Raw genomic sequence first — 16,823 nt, 5'->3', positions numbered from 1 at the left:
TACTGAAAGAGAAACTCCCCAGGTCTGTAGGTCCCAATATGCTACTGGATATCAGTGGAGAAATAACTCCAGAAAGAAAGAAGGGATGGAGCCAAAGCAAAAACAATACCCAGTTGTGGATGTGACTGGTGATAGAAGCAAGGTCTAATGCTGTAAAGAACAATATTGCATAGGACCCTGGAATGTTAGGTCCATGAATCAAGGCAAATTGGAGGTAGTCAAACAGATGGCAAGAGTGAACGTTGACATTCTAGGAATCGGTGAACTAAAATGGGCTGGAATGAGTGAATTTAACTCAGATGACCATTAAATCTACTACTGTGAGCAGGAATCCCTTAGAAGAAACAGAGTAGCCATCATGGTCAACAAAATTGTCCGAAATGCAGTACTTGGATGCAATGTCAAAAATGACAGAATGATCTCTGTTGGTTTCCCAGGCAAACCATTCAGTATCACAGTAATCCAAGTCAATGCCCCAGCCAGTAATGCTGAAGAAGCTGAAGTTGAACGGTTCTATGAAGACTTTCAAGGCCTTTTAGAACTAACACCCAAAAAAGATGTCCTTTTCATTATAGGGGACTGGAATGCAAAAGTAGGAAGTCAAGAAACACCTGGAGTGACAGGCAAATTTGGCCTTGAAATACGGAATGAAGCAGGGCAAAGACTAATAGAGTTTTGCCAAGAGAACGCACTGGTCATAACAAACACCCTCTTCCAACAACACAAGAGAAAACCCTACACATGGACATCACCAGATGGTCAACACCGAAATCAGTTGATTATACTCTTTACAACCAAGGATGGAGAAGCTCTACACAGTCAGCAAAAACAAGACCGGGAGCTGACTGTGGCTCAGATCATGAACTCCTTATTGCCATATTCAGACTTAAATTGAAGGAAGTAGGGAAAACCACTAGACTATTCAGGTATGACCTAAATCAAATTCCTTATGATTATACAGTGAAAGTGAGAAATAGATTGAAGGGACTAGATCTGATAGGTAGAGTGCCTGATGAACTATGGACAGAGGTTCATGACATTGTACAGGAGACAGGGATCAAGACCATCCCAATGGAAAAGAAATGCAAGAAAGCAAAATGGCTGTCTGGGGAGGCCTTACAAATAGCTGTGAAAAGAAAAGACGTGAAAAGCAAAGGAGAAAAGGAAAGATATAAGCATCTGAATGCAGAGTTCCAAAGAATAGCAGGAAGAGATAAGAAAGCCTTCCTCAGTGATCAATGCAAAGAAATAGAGGAAAACAGCAGAATGGGAAAGACTAGAGATCTCTTCAAGAAAATCAGAGATACAAAGCGAACATTTCATGCAAAGATGGGCTCGATAAAGTACAGAAATGGTATGGACCTAACAGAAGCAGAAGATATTAAGAAGAGGTGGCAAGAATACACAGAATTGTACAAAAAAGATTTTCACAACCAAGATAATCAGGATGGTGTGATCACACACCTAGAGCCAGACATCCTGGAATGTGAAGTTAAGTGGGCCTTAGAAAGCATCACTACGAACAAAGCTAGTGGAGGTGATGGAATTCCAGTTGAGCTATTTCAAATCCTGAAAGATGATGCTGTGAAAGTGCTGCACTCAATATGCCAGCAAATTTGGAAAACTCAGCAGTGGCCACAGGACTGGAAAAGGTCAATTTTCATTCCAATCCCAAAGAAAGGCAATTCCAAAGAATGCTCAATCTAGCACATAATTGCACTCATCTCACATGATAGTAAAGTAATGCTCAAAATTCTCCAAGCCAGGCTTCAGCAATACATGAACCGTGAACTTCCAGATGTTCAAGGTGGTTTCAGAAAAGGCAGAGGAACCAGAGATCAAATTGCCAACATCCGCTGGATCATGGAAAAAGCAAGAGAGTTCTGGAAAAACATCTATTTCTGTTTATTGACTATGCCAAAGCCTTTGACTGTGTGGATCACAATAAACTGTGGAAAATTCTTCAAGAGATGGGAATACTAGACCACCTGTCCTGCCTCTTGAGAAACCTGTATGCAGGTCAGGAAGCAACAGTTAGAACTGGACATGGACCAACAGACTGTTTCCAAATAGGAAAAGGAGTATGTCAAGGCTGTATACTGTCACCCTGCTTATTTAACTTATATGCAGAGTACATCATGAGAAACGCTGGGCTGGAAGAAGCACAAGCTGGAATCAAGATTGCCGGGAGAAATATCAATAACCTCAGATATGCAGATGACACCACCCTTATGGCAGAAAGTCAAGAGGAACTAAAAAGCCTCTTGATGAAAGTGAAAGAGGAGAGTGAAAAGGTTGGCTTCAAGCTCAACATTCAGAAAGCTAAGATCATGGCATCTGGTCCCATCACTTCACAGGAAAAAGATGGGGAAACAGTGGAAACAGACTTTATTTTGGGGGGCTCCAAAATCACTGCAGATGGTGATTGCAGCCATGAAATTAAAAGACGCTTACTCCTTGGAAGGAAAGTTATGACCAACCTAGATAGCATATTCAAAAGCAGAGACACTACTTTGCCAACAAAGGTCCGTCTAGTCAAGGCTATGGTTTTTCCAGTGGTCATGTGTGGATGTGAGAGTTGTACTGTGAAGAAAGCTGAGCGCCAAAGAATTGATGCTTTTGAACTGTGGTGTTGGAGAAGACTCTTGAGAGTCCCTTGGACTGCAAGGAAATCCAACCAGTCCATTCTAAAGGAGATCAGTCTTGGATGTTCTTTGGAAGGACTGATGCTAAAGCTGAAACTCCAATACTTTGGCCACCTCATGCGAAGAGTTGACTCATTGGAAAAGACTCTGATGCTGGGAGGGATTGGGGGTAGGAGGAGAAGGGGACGACAGAGAATGAGATGGTTGGATGGCATCACTGACTCAATGAACATGAGTCTGAGTGAATTCCGGGAGTTGGTGATGGACAGGGAGGCCTGGCGTGCTGCAATTCATGGGGTTGCAAAGAGTTGGACACGACTGAATGACTGAACTGAACTGAACTAATGGAATTTTACAGAAACAAATTGAGCCACTGAATGGCAAGATAGACAGCTTAGAAAAACAACCGAGTGAGTTAGAAAACCAGATTTCATGTAAAATGCAGCAAAAAGTGATATGTTATGAGGTGAAGTTAACATTTAAAAAAATTAGAAGTGTAACCTTGATCCAGTAGCAGAGAGAGAGAGAGAGATGTTTAATCTTGACACCCATTAGCACTGTTCTCTTTCTTTTCTCACAGATGCGCATTTCCACTTTAGAAAGAGTAATAAACCCTGATGTTTCTGAGTATTCAGGATGGCTGGTACACAGGAAAAGCAAAGACAAATATGCTTGGCACTCAAGTGATTCATTCAGGCATCTCTTAGGATTAAGGCAGCAGTCTGGGCTCTGGCACATCCCACTAATCCCCCTTTTATACGTTTTCTAGAAGTTGTGACCAACCAGAATCCTGGAGAAGCTGTGGCAGAATCTGGTGAGCCTAATGTGAGAAATGAGTGGATTTGAGAGGTAGATGCTGCATTTGTATCGCCAAGATGTCCTGGGATCACTTTTAGGACTTTAGTGGTTTCATTTGTCCCCCAAATACTTTGGCTAATGGAGGACCTGTACTCAGAAACCTACAAGACCCTGATAAAAGAATTTGAAGATGACACAGACAGATGGACAAAAGACACTGTGTTCATGGATTGGAAACATTAATATTGTTAAAATGACCACGCTACCCAAGGCAATCTACAAATTTAAGGCAATCTTTATCAAAATACCCATGGCATTTTTCCAGAACTAGAACAAACAACTCTAAAATTTATGTGGAAACACAAAAGACCATGAACGGCCAAAACAATCTTGAGAAAAAAAGAGCAAAACTGGAGGAATCAGGCTCCCCGACTTCAGACTGTATTACAAAGTTACAGTCATCAAAACAGTATGGTACTGGCACAAAAACAGAAATATAGACTAATGCAACAGGATAGATAGCCTAGAAATAAAGTCATGTGCCTATTGGCACCTTATCTTTGACAAAAGAGGCAATAATATACAATGGGCAAAACACAGTCTCTTCAATAAGTTGTGTGGCAAAACTGGACAGCTACATGTAAAAGAATGAAATTAGAACATTTCCTCATACCATATACAAAAATAAACTCAAACTGGTATAATTATTTTGGAAAACAATCTGACATTATCTACAAAAGTTGAGCATACAGATACCCTATGACAATTCTGTTGGGTAATGACCTAGACCCAGAATTGCCACGTGAAACAAGAGACAGGGCAGCACTATTCGAAACAGCTCCAAACAGGAAACAACCCTTGTATATATTTCCTAGTGGCTTATTTTAATTGCTGTATAGTAATCCATTATGGCTTCCCTTGTGGCTCAGCTGGTAATCTGAGTGCAATCTGCCTGCAGTGTGGGAGACCTGGGTTTGATCCCTGGGTTGGAAAGATCCCCTGGAGAAGGAAAAGGCTACCCACCCCAGTATTCTGGCCTGGAGAATTCCATGGAGTTGCAAAAAGTCGGGCACGATTGAGTGACTTTCACATTCAGTTTCAATCCATTATACATTACAATTTATTTCAGTTCAGTTCAGTTGCTCAGTCATGTCCGACTTTTTGCGACCCCATGGACTGCAGTACGCGAGGCCTCCCTGTCCATCATCAACTCCCGGAGTTCGTGTCCATTGAGTCGGTCATGCCATCCAACCATCTCATCCTCTGTTGTCCCATTCTCCTCCCGCCTTCAATCTTCCCAGCATCAGGGTCTTTTCAAATGAGTCAGTTCTTTGCATCAGGTGGCCAAAGTATTGGAGTTTCAGCTTCAGTATCAGTCCTTCCAATGAATATTGAGGACAATTTATTTATCCATTGCTTTTCTGACTAATACATCATTTATGCCAGTTCTATGGATCTGATCATCCTTTTTAAAAATTTGATTTGTAACAACAGTTCTTTGTACGTTAACATTAACCTATTATTTGTCTTACATGTTATGGAATTTTTCACTTAATTTGTCATTAATGTTTGATCTTTCTTTACAATGTTTTTCTGTATGAAAGCTTTACATTTTTATGCAATAAATTTATCAGTAGTTACACCTATGGCTTTGGGGTTTTACAACATGTTCAGAGTAAATTTTTTCATACCCATATTACAAAAACTCATGTTTTATTCCAACATGTGTATGGTTCTATTTTTGTTTAGTCTTTGATCCATCTAGAATTTTTTTGTGTGTATGACTCTAACTTCAGTGAGTACATTCAAATGAATAACCAATCATTGTATTAAACCATCCCTTTTTCCCCACTGAAATGAAATGCCATCTATTAAACTGCCATATATGCACTATTTTATGGTGTAGTTGATGCCATGTGGCAAACAAAATATCTTAGAATTCTTCAAGCCAAGAGGATACGGCTACCATAAAGATGGGTTTTAGTATCAGCACAGATGTTTCCACATAGACTGAAGAAAACATCTGTATGCTTAGTTGTCAGATAGAGACTGGGGGAAGGTCAAGTGCAGTCAATGATATCATAAAAGGGAAGAGAATTCTATTTGGAATTTCAGAAGCCTTAAAAGAAGGCTCAGGTCAGCTTCTTCTGAAGACTGAGGCCAGATTCACTGGCTTCTTCACCTCCCTACCTGACACAGGTCTCAGCAGTGGTTGAGTATATCAGTTGTAAATGTCTTAAGTAATAGAAAGCTCGGATACGAGTTTATTTTTCACAGAGCTAGCAGTTGAGAGGTGGGCAGATAAAGGTGTAGGTTTCATGGCCTAAAATTGTCAAAGCCAAATCCAGGTCATCTTCTCATGCTTTTCCTGCTGATCACAAGATGACTCCTCCAGTTCAGGTAACACTTAGAGAATGTTCAAGGCAGAATAAATGGTAAACGGTAGCACCATATCTTTTCCCAAGACAGCAGAAAGTTTTCCCGGAAGCCACCCATCAAATCTCCATTATGCTTCAGTGTCCAAAAGTGGGGCCTGTAGCCATTACTAGCAGCAAGGATGGCTGAGAAAATGGTATCTTTTTATAACTAAACTTTTCTAGACTGTTGGGTTGTATGTAATAAGTAAAAAGGGGGTGGGGATGATCAGCAATGAAAAAAGTCTGCCCATCCATTTATTCATTCAAAAAAAATATTATTGAGCACCTGAGCAGCCTATGTGAACCAAAGAGAGAGGAGCGTGCGTGGCTTGTTCTTGAGGAAATGAGACTGAGGTGGAGTGATCAAAAGGAGATGATAAGACATGAGATCAGGGCAGTTTGTAGGGCCCAATCTGACTTACAACAAAGTGACATCTCCTTGGCTGTTCAGTGGAGAAGAAGCTGAAAAGAGGCAAGGATGATAACAGAGAGACAGACGATGGGTAGCAGTGGAGGTGGTGAAAAGTGGCAAGATATGGATACACTTTAGAGACCAAGCCGACCCAATTCTTCTGATAGATCAGCTGTTAGACCCCAAACCACACAGTTTCTGCAAAAATATACTTCTATTTTCTCCCAAGTTTCGTCAACAAAGCTGACTCAAACAGGCACATGTGTGATGGGAACTTACCACTGCACAGCATGGAATTTGCTTATGTGGTAGTCAGTGGACTTGGTCCCTAATCATCATAAAAATGGCAGAAAGCAGGAAGCTATAAACTCTTGTGACCTGTGACTCCCTTCACATCAGCTGCACTGACTGCAGAATTCCTGGGCCACCCCCATGACGGACTGTGCCCCCTGATCCCATGAAATCTATACCAGGTTAACCATTTACACTGCTTATTTGCTGATTTAGAAATAAACCCTGGGCACTAACACCACAAGTAGAATTTCAGGGACTAGGTACCTATCGGGAGAAGGAAATGGCAACCCACTCCTGTATTCTTGCCTGGAGAATCCCATGGACAGAGGAGCTTGATGGGCTGCTGTCCACAGGGTCGCAGAGAGTCAGACACGACTGAAGCAACTTAGCATGCATGCAGTAATAAACTCAACAACAAAGCAAAACACACACAAAAAAAGATGTGGGACTGAAAAAATGGAGTCAAAGACAACACCAATTTTGGCCTGAACGACTTACAGTGTTTCCCACTCATTGAGCTGGAGAAGGCTGAAGGGGGACCTGGTTAGGAGGGAACGGCAGGTGTCTCATCTGCTGAAGCTCGGTAAATTTCTGTCCTGTGTTCTTTCTTGGATGCAGAATGTCTTTTGCTTGGGAAACTGTGTTCAGGATTCAGCAGTGTCAGTCAGTGGATTTTTATGTTCGTTAACAGCTGTAGTTTTGTGATAAAAAACTAAACCATCGTTTTTAACTTTTCAGACAAAGCAGGCTTGCAAAGAGCCAAGGGAAAAACCATCTGGCCTTGGCACAGGGGAGTCTGTAGAAGCCCTGAAGCTGCTGAGCATCACATTTCTGCTGTGCTCTCTGACTTGCCTCTTGCTGGAGACTGTTGCTTCCTCTGTGTCACTGCCACAACACTCAGTGGGTGTGTTTGCCGTTATGATGCAAGTTCCGGCCTCCATAGGACCTAAGATTCCCATCGAAGGTCAGGAAAAACTGATTTTGTATTTAAAAATAATCTTCATTATTTTTATTTTATTTTATTATTTTATTTTAATCTTCATGTCCATTATTCCTGGTTGGGTTCAATTTAGTTCAACCAACACGAGCCCACCTACCGTGCACCAATCCGTGTGCTAAATGACATGGATTAGGCATTCACAGGTGGGCAGCCCCACCCATAGGTGTCAACCTTCCATGAAATATGACAAATGCGCCCTGAGGACAAAGGGAGAATTACAGTTGTTTGTGGGGGAGGGGTCAGGAAGGACTTGAGGAAGGAAGCAAAATGTAAAATTAGCAAAATTAGCCAATGCTAATAGGTCACTGACCCGAAACTTAGGTGCTCCCAGAGCCCAGTGTGTTGCTTGAGTCCTTCCCGGCACTGGAAAGTGAATTGTGGTGAGCAGTGACCCCTCGTGACTTCAGGTCACAGACACGTGTGTTTACCCTACCTCTCTCCTTGATCACCAGACTCTGTGAAGTTCCTTCTGCCAGCTTCCAAGGCCTGTTTGTCCCCTCTGGGTGCTTCTGGGGCTGGTGACTGTCTCTTCTCTTCACCAGACATGCAGGGGCCTTTGCCTCCCAAACACCCTCTAGGCAGGTAGTTATGAAATCAAGCTCCTTTCTCACAAAGTTCCACATTGATTCATGGAGATAATTGCTCCTGTTTGACATACCAGAGGCAAAGATGAAACCATCTGAGGATACACTTTTTTTTTCCAAATGTGTATTCCTTTAACCACTTAGCTTAACAGTGTCATTAAAAATATGAGCCCTGGGCCACTATAAGAATGTCAGATCTGGGACAACTCTGAACTTGAACCAGAGTTTGTATCCCAACTTCATTATTGACTCAGTGAACATCTGTTCTCTTCCTGAAGAAAATTCCAGGTCCTGGCTGAGCAACTTCAAGGATTATCTCTGCAATCTCATCAGGAGCCACATCCCTCCAGCAGCCATTTTTATTTTTCTTATTATGTCAGCAATACTGGGGATCCTCTGCTGCCTCACGTAAGCTTCTGGAAGAGGAGGGAAGGGAGGGAACATGTACCTAGGGAGAGGCAGGAATGGCCATGTGACCCCCTCTTTGAAAAATTCTCCTCCACGTTCTCTTTTTTTCTCCATTCTGCTCCATCCCTTGACAGGTGACATTTAAAGACCGGTATTTGCAACTGATCTTTTTTTTTTTTAGTAACTTAATTAATTTCTAATTATCCTTCCCTTGGGTATAGGAATCATACATGATAAACAAATGATTAACTCTTCTCTATTGCCTGGACTTCCTTGGTGGCTCAGACGGTAAAGTGTCTGCCTATAATGCAGGAGACCCGGGTTCAATCCCCGGGTCGGGAAGATCTCCTGGAGAAAGAAATGGCAACCCACTCCAGTATTCTTGCCAGGAAAATCTCATGGACGGAGGAGCCTGGTAGGCTACAGTCCATGGGGTTGCAAAGAGTTGGACATGACTGAGAAACTTCACTTCATTGCCTCAAAAATGGACCAAAATATTTACTATTAAATCACGTGAAGCCACAGAGATTCTTGAAATCTCTAACCAAACACTTAAGCTTACCTAATTAGTAAAGGTCACTCATTCGTGTCTGACTCTTTGCAACCCCATGGACTATACAGTCCATGGAATTCTCCAGGCCAGAATACTGGAGTGGGTAGCCTTTCCCTTCTCCCATGGGAAGGGACTCTTCCAGGGGAATCTTCCCAAGCCAGGGATCAAACCCAGGTCTCCCGCAATGCAGGCAGATTCTTTACCAGCTGAGCCACCGGGGAAGCCAAGACAAGCCTCAATTTCATTAATTTAATCAGTATTTAGCTAAGAGACGACCACTTGCCAGTCTCTGTACTGGTTACTAGAGAGAGAGAAATAACACGATTGAATAATTACAGCCTGATGTATCAGGACTCTGAGGTGAGACAGAGCCCACGTAGAGAAACTTGGATTGAAAAGGCTTTGTGTAGGGGAGGGCTGTTTTCAAACTGAAGAATCTAATCAAGTGGCTGTGGTCAAAGATCAGGTGAAGGGTGTGGTTCCTGACAACCTCAAGACACCCATGGATGGAGAACCATGTCTGGGAAGCAAAGTTGGATATGGTTCTCAGCACACTAGACTGATTGGAGCCACACAGAACTCAGTGAGCTTATTTGTTGTTTGAGCTGTAAAGCAGTATTTGGACCTGAGAAGGACAGGGGCTCTGAAGGCCCCTAGGAGGCTTTCTCCCTGACACTTCAGATGCAGCCGCAGGGAACAGTAGACCAGAGGAGCCTCCCAGAGGATGGGCCCTGGTGGGCCAGGGAGCTCAATTTGATGGAAGAGTTTGCGTGCTGAGTGTCTGACCAGCAGGATTCCAGAATGACTACAGAGCAGGGACTGTTACATGCCTCCCAGTCTTCCTCTTTTCCAAAGGGAGGGTTGATGGCAGTTGTCCACTTCCTGTTCCTTCACTGTATGGAAGATGGCAGAGGTGGTGATCAGGGGCACATGGGTTGATTTCAGTTCAAAGTTCTTTTTCCCGAGAGGAGCCACACCAGGACTTGAGACCAGCAAACACTCTGGAAACAGGCTGGGCAGTGGGAGTGTGCAGCATCTTATCAGGATCCCTTATCAGGGATCCACGCCCGTGCAGGGCAGCGGGGAAGGGAGAAGCTGAACTTTCTTGCAAGCACAGCAAGGCCTTGAGTGGCCCCTTCGGAGTGCTCTTCCCTTTATCAGTACACCTTGAGTGGCAGCTGCAGGATTTAGGCCACCCCAGGAAGTACAGGCTCTGTATTCACCAATCCTGTCCCTCCTTGCCAAGCCCAGAGGAAGATTGCATGTCGAAACTGCAAGAGCCGGGAGTCAAACCAAGATGCACGCAATTCTGTATCTTTTAAGTCCTTGTGGCTCCAACTCCAGCCGGCAGGCCAGCTGCCTCAGAAACATCTGAAGGATTTCTGTGAAGATAGTTAGGCAACATGCCAAGAGAAAGACTTCCTTCTTTGAAGTAAATGGCTCAGCCTGGGGAGAAAAACCAATAAACCGTTGCTGGGAACAAGCAAGGACGTTAAGAGGGGGTAAAAAAAAGACGTGGATGACAAAATATAAAAGGAGATAGGGAAAGCAGGACCCCCAAAGCTGGCTCTATCAAATAAACAAAGACTTCAGTGAAAGTAAGATTAGATAAAAAAATGATAGATGTAGGAGACATATCCATGAATTTTTTGGTAGAAAAAGGACCAAAATAATACAACAGAAACAAATACTTCAAGGCATAATTTTGTCACATGTGGTGGAAACAAAGGAAAGCTTGAGTCTCAAATCACACAGAAAGATGGGCACTTGGGACTGAGCCCACTGTGGACTGGCACTAATACTTGATTTTCTATGATTACATTTCGCAGTAAGGACCGCAAGCAGTTTCTCTGTGCCTCTTTATTAACCCTCTATAAGCATTAGTGGTGGCTACAATGAAGGCTTGGGATAGCCACTGGGTAGCTAAGCAAATCCCCACTGAAGCCTGGAGAATTCTCACCTCTCTGGTGGCAATCATGAGATGCAGAAATACTTGTATAAGGAATTTTTAGTATGGTTTTCACTAGTAAAGGAATAGAACCAACTGAAATGATTCTTGGCTGGTTAAAGTAAGCCGTGAACATTCATACTAATCCCATGGAATCAGAGTCATGAAATACTGTTGAGTGAAAAAAACACCTATTGTAATGGAGGATATACAATTCCAGCCAATTTATTGTGAAAAAAACTACTTCCAGGGAAAGAAAAATCCTTGAAGGATCTAACCAAAGATTTGGACATTGGTTATCTCCTTCAGGTAGTGAATAGGTGATTTTAATAATCACGATTGTTGTTACTTAGTTTCAGGTTTATTTTTGTCTGCCCTTTTCAATCTTTCCACAACAAAACAAATTGTTTAATTAGGAAGTTTTTAAAAAGAAACTTCAAAACAAGAAAAACTATCTGAACTTACTTCTACTCTACCTCTACATCCAATCCCACACTCTTACTTTCTCAAGTCATGAAAGCCTTTTCACGATATGAAATCACTTGGTTCATACTAACACAAAAAGCAGTCCAAAATCCTATCTTGGGAAAGGTGATATAATGACAAAGTAACTCTGCAGACCAATACAGTGTGTTGGAATTTAAATTCACTTCAGCAGTCATCATTGTCTCTTCCTTTCCCAGTGTTCTAATAGGTGAACCAGTCCAATGATGTATGAGAAGATTCAATGGACAAGTGTAATGCTTAGCTTGCTGGATTCCAAGAGAGTGGAGAGTGTGATATTTGTGTACAATAAGGAAGTATCTACCAGGTAAAATTAAATCATCTTACATCTTAAACGATCTTTGTCTTTATTTTCTCCTTTAAAACATGCAATTGAAACAAAATGATAAGAGACTCATTACTGTTTTAATTATAAAATCATACATCATGCTCAGTTGTGTCTGACTCTCTGTGACCTCATGGACTGTAGCCCATCAGGCTCCTCTGTCTGTGGGATTTTCCAGACAAGAATACTGGACTGGGTTGTCATTTCCTCCTCCAGGGGATCTTCCCAATCCAGGGACCGAACCTTTGTTTCCTGCTGCTGCTGCTAAGTCACTTCAGTCGTGTCTGACTCTGTGCGACCCCATAGACGGCAGCCCACCAGGCTCCCCCGTCCCTGGGATTCTCCAGGCAAGAACACTGGAGTGGGTTGCCATTTCCTTCTCCAATGCATGAAAGTGAAAAGTGAAAAGAAAGTCGCTCAGTCGTGTCTGACTCCTAGCGACCCCATGTACTGCAGCCTACCAGGCTCCTCCATCCATGGGATTTTCCAGGCAAGAGTACTGGAGTGGGGTGCCATTGCCTTCTCCTTGTCTCCTGCATTGGAAGGCAAATTCTTTCCCACTGAGCCATCTGAGAAGCCCCAAATAATACATACTTATCGCAAAAAAAAAAATCATAAAATATAGAAAGAAGAGAAAATACCCATAATTCTAGCACCCAGAAAAAAACATTCTTTACATCTTGGTGTATCTTCTTTCAAACTTTTTTCTATTCTTATATTAACAGTTTCCCAAAATCTGTTCTCAAAGTAATAGCTTCATTTTAATAAATGTTATGAGACAATAAGACTGTGTGGCCAATTAGGCTGGAGAGATGCTGAATTAAATAAATGTAAACGTATTTCTTTGCTCCAGCACTTCTAAGAGCCTTTCACAGGCTAACATGGATTTGCACAAAAGAGTAGAACAGGCATTTCTGAAACAAATGTAAACATGGGCTTTTTTAATCGAGTGAATGCTGATGTATACACAATCACAGAAAGTCGCTCACTGAGATCCTTTCTTTCACCAACCTATCATATTTTGTAGCCTAATTTTTCCTTCACTCTATGACACATGGTGGCTATCTTTCTGTGTCAGTAAGTGCCGCATAGTATTTCTTGCAGTGGATTCAACTGAAGTCATTTAATCACCACTCCATAATAACTTACCCCATGCACTATACAGTCCATGGAATTCTCCAGGCCAGAATACTGGAGTGGGTAGCCTTTCCCTTCTCCCATGGGATCTTCCTAACCCAGGGATCGAACCCAGGTCTTTCACACTGCAGGCAGATTCTTTACCAGCTGAGCCACCAGGGAAGACCTAGGGGGTTCCTACTTGTTCACTATTATACATGTAATGCAGGTGATAGTTTTACACATTATTCATTTGCTTTCCTCTTGGCTGTGGCCACCTGATGCAAAGAACTGACTCATTGGAAAAGACCCTGATGCTGGAAAAGGTTGAAGGCGGGAGGAGAAGGGGACAACAGAGGATGAGATGGTTGAATGGCATCACCAACTCAATGGACAGGGGTTTGGGTAAACTCTGGGAGTTGGTGATGGACAGGGAGGCCTGGTGTGCTGCGGTACATGGGATCGCAGAGTCGGACACGACTGGGCGACTGAACTGAACTGCACTGAAGTTGCTGTTCCGAGTTGGAAATCACTCACTCCGTGAACACTATGGCACACCTCCTGTTCTGACCAAGTAACAAGGCAGACAGCGAGCTTGGCTAGAGTGGAAGACACAGCAGCACCAGGGGGCTAGGGTGAGAGTCTGCCCGGGGCAGAGTTAAGACCTGGTGGGCCTCAGAAAAGATCTGGGTTCTCCTTGGAGCCCATGGAATGTGGGGAAAGTCATTTGATGGGTGTTTTTAAAGGGTCATCTCAGTCGCCATGTTGATAGGGTCCAAAGCAGGGAGACCAGCCAGGAGGTTTGCCAAAATCCAGGCGAGACATAGCCTTGTTGGCACCAAGGTAGGGATTGGCAGAGTTGCAGTCAGTGTCAGAATCTGGACGGAGGGAGAAGTGAGAGCCATCAGGATTTGAACAGTGATTGGATGAGGAGTGGGAAAGAACTGAAGCTTAGAGAATGCCTCCTGGACTTTGCCCCTGAGCAAGCCAGGGGCTGGTGTCTGGGCAAACCACAGGAGGTTAGGAATTTACTGCCTCAAAAAATGCAAAGAGAAATACCGAACAGGTGTTATTTTTTTTTAATATACTTATCATTTATTCTTGAGGTAAATAGACACTTAAGAATTATTTAAATTACATGCAACTTAAACAGCATAGGTATATAAAAACTGGAAAGCTGACACAAATCTGTTAATTTATTAAAAACTAGTGAGTTGTATACTTGTTTTCTTTTTTTTTTAATTTTAATTGGAGGCTAATTACTTTACAATACTGTGGTGGTTTTTGCCCTATATTGACATGAATCAGCCATGGGTGTACGGGTGTTCCCCATCCTGACTCTCCCTCCCACCTCCCTCCCCATCCCATCCCTCAGGGTTATCCCAGTGTACCAGCCCTGAGCACCCTGCCTCATGTATCAAAAGGATGTTCTGACTGATACAGGGGTGAGATCCCAGCACACACCCTCCGTCTCAGACTCCACTCAGTGGGAGGAGACCATCCTTTGATCAGACTTGAAGAGGAAGTTGAACTGACCAGGTTGTGTTGAGCTTTCAATCAGCCAGGACGTGAACTTACATTTTCCCCCACTAAGCAGCACATGGGGGCTGGGGAGGGAAATCTAAGCTGCCTCCTTACACACACCTTCACAGTCCTTTTTATCTTGCTCACGTTGTTCCTTAAGGCAAATTGCTGAATGGGGAATGGCTGGGTCAGAGGCTGCAGGCGTGCTACCATGCCACACTTGTGCAAGGCTCACAGACCTCCCCCTCCTGTTCTCTTGAATATTCTGTTGTGTCCTTGATTTGCTTTATGTTTTTGCCAGTTTGGAGAAGGCAATGGCAACCCACTCCAGTACTCTTGCCTGGCAAATCCCATGGACAGAGAAGCCTGGTAGGCTGCAGTTCATGCCAGTTATGTTAGGCAATCCACTATTTAATTTTGCTGGGATTTTACAAATTCCTGAAGTCTCCCTAAACTTGCTGCCCCAGACTTTTCAAGCTTCTCTTTTGCAATATAACCTACCTACAGCAAAGAGCACAAGTCAAAGGTGTACAGTTTGGAGACTACACAAAGCGGACACATTCACAGTCCTTCTCCCCTTTAGGATCAGCAGCCCCTCTTCACCGCCCCCCCTCCCCACCCCCTGTAATCCTCATCCAGTCTCCTCATGCCAGAGCCTTGCCTGTTTTTAAGTTTTCTGAAAATGAAACCACAGGCGTGCACTCTCTTCTGTGCTTTTCTTCTTTTTGGTTTTGAGCTTCTGCCACGTGGATGCCTGGAGCTGCAGTGACCCCTTTGTAACCCAACTGTATGAAAAGACCTCTACTCATTTAGCCCATTGACGGTGGATAGACATGTGTGTTGTTTCTGTCTTTTCTATTCTGAATAAAGCCTCCAGAAGTATTACTGCACATGTCTAGTAGGATACACGTGCAAGAGTCTCTCTGAAGAGTGTCATCTGTGATTGCCTTTCTGAGTCAAAGGCCAAGTGCCCCCATAACCCCACACCCTTGAGAAGATATAACATCATGCTATGCTATGCTAAGTCACTTCAGTCGTGTCCGACTCTGTGTGACCCCATAGACGGTAGCCTACCAGGCTCCCCCGTCCCTGGGATTCTCCAGGCAAGAACACTGGAGTGGCTTGCCATTTCCTTCTCCAATGCATGAAAGTGAAAAGTGAAAGTGAAGTCGCCCAGTTGTGTCCGACTCTTAGCGACCCCATGGACTGCAGCCTACCAGGCTCCTCCGTCCATGGGATTTTCCAGGCAAAAGTACTGGAGTGGGGTGCCATTGCCTTCTCTGTATAACATCATAGTCTTCATTTTTTTTTTTTTTCCAATCTGGTGGATAGAAAATAGTATCTTATTGTTTTCTTACTTGGCATTTCCCTGACAACTGATGACATTGAAGATCTTTTCTCCTGTTGATAGGACATTTATCTCTCTCCTATGAAATGCCTGTTAATGAATTGCACCCATTTTTCTAATTTTAGCTTCATTTATTCCTTACTGATCAGTAGGACTTCTTTGTATACTCAGTATACTAATATGTTGTAGGCTAGAAATGTGGAACATACCATCCCTCATTCTGAGGGTTGTATTTTGATTTTAATGTTGTCTGATTTGGCGATAATTTTTTTATTTTAATTGGAGGCTAGTGACTTTACAATATTGTGGTGGTTTTTGTGATTTGGCGATGATTTTCCTTGCATCTGTTTAAGGACCCCTTTCCACGCAAAAGTCATAAAGGACGTCTCCCATGTTGTCTTCTAAAAGTTTAACAGTTTTGCCTTTCACCTTTACATCCTTCAGCTCCTCGGGATAAAGTTTTCTTTGAGGTGAGATCAAGTCTAATTTTAGTTTTTAAAGAAAATTGTGAGAAACCATGTTTTTCCAGTCGTGAACTCTGAACTAAATTTCTGTGCCTCAAAGCAGTTCTAGGAATTTAGAAAAGCAGATAGCTGCAATAAATTCCAAGAAGCAATAAATTCTCGGGAGCAAGGCCTCATTCTGAGCACTGAGCACACTGAACTGGAACTAGCCGGCCAGAAACAGGCGAGCGCATGTTGAAAAGAAGACCAGCTGTATGACCAGCCCTCCTCAGAGTCAGCCCATTTGCCTTCCCAGTACTTTTCCACTCTGAGCTTGGCTTCAGGAAAAACTTCAACTACATTTTGCTTGAGGACTCCCTGCCTCTGAAGTTCTCTGGCTGCCATAGTTTCGATAGCCTGTGTGCCTTCACCTGTGACCAGTCTTGGTTTCTGTTTTGATTCCCAGTATGCCCAGTTGCCCTAAGTGCAAGTGTGTCCTTTCCC

The 16,823-nt window shown here is 43.1% G+C and overlaps 1 protein-coding gene and 1 non-coding gene across 2 annotated transcripts; both read left to right on the top strand.

Annotated features, from left to right (window-relative positions):
* Positions 1-5,825: 5,825 nt before the first annotated feature.
* On the top strand, positions 5,826-8,562 carry SMIM9 (small integral membrane protein 9). Its single transcript, XM_006060856.4, has 3 exons — positions 5,826-5,843; positions 7,305-7,530; positions 8,429-8,562. The coding sequence occupies exons 1-3, from the start codon at positions 5,826-5,828 to the stop codon at positions 8,560-8,562; spliced, it is 378 nt and encodes a 125-aa protein (XP_006060918.4).
* A 266-nt stretch (positions 8,563-8,828) lies between these two features.
* Positions 8,829-8,900, top strand: TRNAY-AUA. Its single transcript has one exon. It is a non-coding gene; the product is annotated as a tRNA-Tyr (tRNA).
* Positions 8,901-16,823: the final 7,923 nt, after the last annotated feature.

Source organism: Bubalus bubalis, chromosome X (assembly GCF_019923935.1).
Source record: "Bubalus bubalis isolate 160015118507 breed Murrah chromosome X, NDDB_SH_1, whole genome shotgun sequence".
Taxonomy (NCBI): domain Eukaryota; kingdom Metazoa; phylum Chordata; class Mammalia; order Artiodactyla; family Bovidae; genus Bubalus; species Bubalus bubalis.
Note: the sequence above shows the minus strand (reverse complement) of the source record. Positions and strands in the feature narration are given on the sequence as shown.

Coding starts and splice junctions, on each gene's coding strand:
- SMIM9 (XM_006060856.4), top strand. Junction 7,531..8,428: donor ACCTAAGATTCCCATCGAAG/GTCAGGAAAAAC, acceptor CTCTTCCTGAAG/AAAATTCCAGGTCCTGGCTG.